This window comes from Gavialis gangeticus, unplaced genomic scaffold, assembly GCF_001723915.1.
Source record: "Gavialis gangeticus isolate Ggan-Ray unplaced genomic scaffold, GavGan_comp1, whole genome shotgun sequence".
Lineage (NCBI taxonomy): Eukaryota > Metazoa > Chordata > Crocodylia > Gavialidae > Gavialis > Gavialis gangeticus.
Genome location: NW_017728993.1, coordinates 6,929,077 through 6,935,496, shown reverse-complemented (window position 1 = coordinate 6,935,496; position 6,420 = coordinate 6,929,077). Strand labels below are relative to the sequence as shown.

Sequence of the window (6,420 nt, the reverse complement as noted above, 5' to 3'; positions counted from 1 at the left end):
TTGAAACTGCCAAGCTTGCCTAATATTGTATTGGCATCTGTTCCTTGTTACCGATGACTTTTATAAAACAGGACTCCTCTTTCCATCGATTGACTCCTCTGTAAAATCCTGTGACATACCAACTGGCGTTTCTACCCAGGAGAACCTTTACCACCATTTCTCCGACGCCTGATGAAGGGTGCTGGTGCCCAGAAGTTTTGCAATTAAAGAATTCTTTTGGCAAAAAAATCTTGTTGGTCTAATAAAAGAAATCATCTCTACCACGAGTCCTGATCGCCTTTTCCTTTAGACCAGTGCGGCTACAACCCGGATCCCCGATTTTTATGAAACCACGCGTGCATTTTTAGAAATGGAAAACTTCCCACGGGAAAATAAAAGTACTGGGAAACTTTCCGGCCCAGGCCCTTGCTCGGAGCCAGCAGGGCGGCCCCACGGGAGGGCTGCGCGCCGCGCGGCCCCAGCGGCTCTGTCGAGGAGCCGGCGGCGCGGCCGCCTCAGCCCAACAAGGCATCCAGCGCGGGCCGACACCCGCCGAGGCCGGAACGCGACCACCCCCCTCAGTGGGGCGGGGTTCTGGCCACGTGACTAGGGGCGGGGCTTGCGCCGGAAGCAGGAAGTGGCCGTTGGTGCTGCCGTTGCTGCTTCTCTAATCCCGCGCCGCCTGGCACCGCGGAAAGGCCCTCTTCCCCCCGGAAACATGGCGGGAGTGAAAGGTACCGCCCCGGCCCCACTCCTCTCCCCGGCTCCCTCAAGCAGCGGCGGGGAGCGGGGCTCGGGCTCACAGCCTCCTCCTCTCGCTCCGCAGCCCTGGTCGCGTTGTCCTTCAGCGGCGCCATCGGCCTGACCTTCCTCATGCTGGGCTGCGCCTTGGAGCTCTACAGGTAACCGCGGCGCCGCCGCCCGCCGGCCCCGGGGTCGCCGGCCCCCTGCAGAGCTCGTGGCTGTCGGGCCCGTCGCAGGGCTGGGAGGGGCGGCCCCAGCTCACCTAGTGTAGCCCCCTGCTCTAACCCTAACTGCGCTTGAGCACTTGCAAGGAAGGAGAGTCTAAAACTTGAGCGCTTGCAAGGGAGGCCAGTTACAAAAATAATAAGCGCTTGCGAGGAAGGTCCGAAACTTCTCCGGAGCCTGTTCCAGTGCCTGGCCCCTCTCGTAGTCAGAAGGTTTCTCCTGATGTCCCCTCTCAACTTCCCCTGCTGAAGCATGAGGCTACTGCGCCTAGTCCTGCCTCCTTATGGTCCCAACTGTCTCCATCCTTGAGGTAATTCGGGCATTTGAAGGTTGTCATCATAGCCTCCCATCAATCTTTTCTTCTCCAGGTTAGATAACCCTAGTTTTTTCAGCCTTTCCTCACAAGTCCCCCAAGTCCTGCCTCATCCCCGCAGGCCAGTGAAACGGCTCCTTGGGCCAGGTGTTTGATGCCACTGAGCGAGAAGGTATTTAATTGTCTGCTTGCTGTTTTTTTTTCTTCTATGCCGCTCCATCCAAAACGGGCCCAGGGCACCTTTATAATAAAATCTACCATGTGTGGAACCTCACTCCCGCGTTATTTGCACAGATAGGTTTTTGGATGGCTCTGCGATATGTTTAACTCCATACTCTCAAGTGTTGAAATCCTACTGTCCTAGAACACCAACCCTAGGTAACAATGCTTCAGGCAACACCCGCTTAGTGCTTTTAATTGGTTCCTGGAAAACTGAGCTTTAAGCAGAAATAACATTAAGAAAAATGGAAAGTTTTTGATGAACCAAGATGACGACCGTGAGTATTACAACAAAACTTGCTGAGCAGTAAGTGGAATCAGGTATTGATATAAAATGAGCATTGTAGTGAAATAGCACTAAGCAAAACAGCGTTAAGCGGGGGTTGCCTGTATATGGATATGGCACTTAAATATTTTTATTAAAATCCCTAAATTGAATGGAATAAAACTTTTTCTTAAAAAAAAAAGAAATAAACTGGAGCATGCATGTAGTCTCCAGATGCAATATAATTTTGTTAAGTGTCTTTAATTTTACAAAAAATCTCTAGCACTATTTTTAATTGGTGTTTTGTTGATATAACTAACGTGATTCTGAAAAAAGAAGGAAATTTACATCTGACTTGCACAAACAGTGTACTAATGATCAAATGTGAGTAATTTATAAATACCATTTGAAAAATTTAGCATTGCAAGATTATATAAACATACTTGAAAACTTGATTAAGATTTAAGATGAGTGATAAATACACACTTTTCTGTTAGTGATTGCAGAGAAACATCAAGCATGCTTAAAGATTAATTTTTTTCTGATCGTCAAAGATCAATGAATTTAATTTCAGTTATTTGATACAGATACAGGCTTGATCTTACAAAGATGCACATGCTTAATTCTTTGCGTTTGAAAGTCTTAGTGCAATGTTTCTTAAATCTTTTTAGACTCAAGGCAGTCCTTAGAAAATGCCATATTTTTTGACTGTGGAACAGCAGGAGAGCAGTAGTGTTGCCAAAAACAAAGAAAGACCACAGCAGGTTAGAAAGTTTTTGACACTACGGATTCCGATTTGAAATCACTAGATTTATCTTATGGATCATGTGCAAACCTAATAGTGTTTATGTTGTGCAGCACCGTTAAAGGATCTCTCAGCAACCCTACAGTGCTGCGGCACCCTGGTTGAGAATCACTGCCTTAGTGAAATCAATAGACTACTTGTATGCCTAATGTTCTGTTGGATTAGTGCCTCGGTAATTATGGAAGTCCTGTTTTCTCTTTGAAGACAAAGTAGTCTGCCTGATTTGACTACTGTGTGAAATATGACTTTGTTTTCTTATTGGGGGCTCTTTCTCCCACAGGGTCTACTGGCCATTGTTTGTCTTGATATTTTACATCATATGTCCTATACCTCACTTCATTGCAAAAAGAATAAGCGATGACACAGATGCAGCTAGTAGTGCCTGCAGAGAACTGGCATATTTCTTCACGACTGGAATTGTTGTTTCTGCCTTTGGATTTCCTATCATCCTTGCACGTGTTAATGTAGTAAGTTCTGTTGACTTGTTTTCATTTTAAGAAACAAAACCATTGCATATTTGTTGATGGGCTTTTATATCCAAGGCTACTTGAAATGATGGTATCTTTAGCTCAGTTCTTGGAGTCACTTTTGTTTGTAAGCTTCTATGTTCATTCCTTATTATCTTTAAGTTTGTCTGTCTAATGCTATATCTGAAATCTGACCAAAATTTTTGATAGTGGCTCTGCTGAAATTAATAACAGCCTGTATCACTTCCTGCCTTGCCTATTGCAACTTCTTCATTCTTTTTAAATGTCTTGTTTCTACAATTAGAGAGACCCAAACATCTGTGACCAGAATGTGTTCTTGCCTAATGAAATAGGCCATGGGCCTATAACTGCTCTCCTTGTTTTCAAAATATTCTGTGCATTTGCTCTCTCCTGCCTTATCCACCCACTAGCTGCATTCTTCTCTGTTCCATACCTGATGGCATTTCAGCCTCCTTCACATTTATTTTTTTTTCTTTTTGGCTCCTAATGCACTGTTTTCTTTTAATATTGTTTTACAATCCTATATTTTTGCCTAAGCCTTCTAAGGTATTTTCTACTGTTATATGCGAGGGTCCTGTATAAAATGTTGTATTAAATACTTGTGAATTTTGTCTACTGTCAAATCTGAAATGTCCACAAGAGGGTACTCTCATCCCTAGAAATAGACCAAAAGGTCTATTTTGTAAGATTGTATATGATTGGATCCAGCAAGCTATTGAAATTTTAACATCACAAATTACTGCACGGTTATTCCTTGCATTTGTCTGTTGAAATACTTTACAGTTGAGAGAGCATTGAGTATGGCAGTCTTTTAAGAATGAATTGTATTATTTGTTCTCTTTACCAACAGGGCTCTGCTTTAAGATGTCTGTTTTGTTCTAATAGCTGGTGTATTAAAAAGGCTGACTAATAAGGGAAAAATGTATAAGTACCGCACAGTAATTTCAGTGGTTGTTAATCAAATAATGTAACCAGTTTTTTTCTTGTAGTTTACATTATGCTTTTAGCACTCTTATGTAGTATTTCATTTAGCTTATCTAATGCATACAAATAATACAGACCTGTATATACAGATTAACGAATGCAGTTTTTCTTATTTTCTTTTTATCTTGTGTTTCAGATCATGTGGGGAGCCTGTGGTCTTGTCCTCGCTGGCAATGCAGTAATTTTCCTTACCATTCTAGGCTTCTTCCTTGTGTTTGGTAGGGGGGATGACTTCAGCTGGGAACAGTGGTAGGACATCACTGTGCTGCTGCTAAACAGAGCACATTGTCTGTGTATATATTGTGTATATGTTTTTGTGCATGTTAGAATGTATGTGTATGCATGCACATAGCCTTGCACTATCAAAACATAATACACTTTTTATATACTTTTATGTCAGCCACAGGGGGAACAGCCCTCTTGACAGTTTTTTTTAATGTGTGCAGAGTAAGCTATAACTATAATGGCTAAATCTGTCCCCAGATATGTTTACATAATAATGTGAACCATTTTATTCATTTTCACAATTTGTACATTATTAACAATATCTTTAAATATAGTAGTGCTGTTGATATGTGATGGAAATCAGCCAACATATCTGGCATTTTTAACAGCATAATCAAAATACTTCTTAGTTATGTGGCTTCTCTGACTTGATTGACTTCTGCTTTGACTAGGAATGGAACAAATAGCTGTAATTTTCAGTAGTTTGTTTTCTCAAGAATTCAAACAAAGTCAAATCTACATAATAGCCATTGTCAACCCTCTTTTCTGATCCACAGTAAGGAGAGGGGAAAAAAACAGTGCCTGTTTAGGGGGCTGCTTTCACATTTCTCTAAGCTTTGGGGCTCTCCTTCGCATTAAGGTTCATTGTACACCACGTTACACTGAGCAGCCCACTTCTGCAAGCCAGGGAATATCAGGTTGGCTCTTGCCCCTTTTTCCCCATTTTTATTCAATGTTCAACCAATGAAAGTTTAAAAAAAAAAATGTTTTCATTCCTGTTCTCCCAATAATTGTTGGTGGATGTGGGGCAAGGGGTGTGTGGAATCTAATAATATATTTTTATAACTTTTACCATGTTAAGAACTGACATTTCTTATTTGTTGAAAAATTATATATAAGAACTGGCATCAAGAAATTTATTATTGGTATGCATTGAACAACTCTATAGTCTTGTGTGTGAAATGCCTGAATTATAAAGAAATTAATTAGTCCAATCAGAGGTCAATAATACAGTGGGTACTGTAGGATTTGGTATCTTTGTTTTTGTTACTTTAAAAATATATTTACACAAACTGTTTTTTGTATGAAAAGGTAATCACATTCCAATGTTATAGCATATTTTAAATGCTGTTATTCTATTAAGCATTTGTCCATTTGTACCTTATTATATTAGCAAATTTTACTACTACACTGAGATAGCAAATCTTTTATATTGGGAAGGAGGCATTTAATTATGTGGAAGTTTATTCTGCTACAAACCTAACCTCAGAAAGCCAATATAAAATAGTTTTGTACCGCTGAAAAGGTGCAAGGAAACAGTTGCTCTAATTTATTCTGTCATGCAAGTATGGACTTAGCAATTGTTGACCTCTGCACTTTGAAGTAAGACACTGAATGGTTAGATTGAGCAGATATTTTGGTAGCACCAGCAAATTGAGACTGAGTAACTTCTCTGCCTGCATATTTACAGCTTAGTTCATAAGGAAATGTTGTCAGCCCATTAAGGACTAACTGTGAAAGTGTGGAGAAGAGTTGTTGATTTTAAAGAGCGTGGTATAAAAATCTAAGACAGTGGTGCTCAGCCTTTTTGTCCATTGGGCCAGATCGGTGATGCCTGGTTCTTCTGTGGACCAGATGCGGCTGATAGGTTATTTAGAGGACTGAGACGTAGCCCAGCCCCAGTCTAGCCATGTGAAGGATGGGGACTTGGCCCAGTCCTACAGAGGGAAAGGGTACATGACAGCCCCACTAGGGGGAGAGGTTGGGCTTGGCCCCTGACCTGGCCAGGCAGGAGGAAAGGAGGCATGGTTCGGCCCCGAACCAGTCCTACAGGGAGAGGATGTGGCCTGGTGAGAGAAAGGGGCATGGCCTGGTCCCAACCTGGCCATGTGGAGGGAAGGGGGTGTGGCCAAGCCCCAATCTGGCCATGCAGGAGGAGGGTCATGGCCTGGCTCCCACCCACTGAGTAGGGTTTGGGATTTTGGCACTGGGGAGGGGTAGCAGTATTAGCTGCCACTGCTTCCCTGCTACCAGATTTCCCAACCCTTGGCAGCTCTACAGACTGGATTCCAAGGCTCCACAGGCCGCACTTGGTCTGTGGGCTGGAGGTTGAGAACCCCGATTTAAGATAATGCTGTTCTGCTTTATGTGTGTGTTGACATTCAGAATACGC

At 42.5% G+C, this 6,420-nt stretch overlaps 1 protein-coding gene across 1 annotated transcript; it reads left to right on the top strand.

Moving 5' to 3' along the window:
* Positions 1 to 596: 596 nt before the first annotated feature.
* On the top strand, positions 597 to 5,630 carry LEPROT. The gene is made up of 4 exons (XM_019528440.1): positions 597 to 713; positions 806 to 881; positions 2,831 to 3,017; positions 4,159 to 5,630. The coding sequence occupies exons 1-4, from the start codon at positions 698 to 700 to the stop codon at positions 4,273 to 4,275; spliced, it is 396 nt and encodes a 131-aa protein (XP_019383985.1). The 5' UTR covers positions 597 to 697; the 3' UTR covers positions 4,276 to 5,630.
* The last annotated feature ends 790 nt before the right edge of the window (positions 5,631 to 6,420 follow it).

Excerpts from the sequence above, each read along its gene's own strand:
- LEPROT (XM_019528440.1), top strand. Across the intron at positions 882-2,830 it reads TGCGCCTTGGAGCTCTACAG|GGTCTACTGGCCATTGTTTG; the intron begins GTAACCGCGGCG and ends TTTCTCCCACAG. Across the intron at positions 3,018-4,158 it reads TCCTTGCACGTGTTAATGTA|ATCATGTGGGGAGCCTGTGG; the intron begins GTAAGTTCTGTT and ends CTTGTGTTTCAG.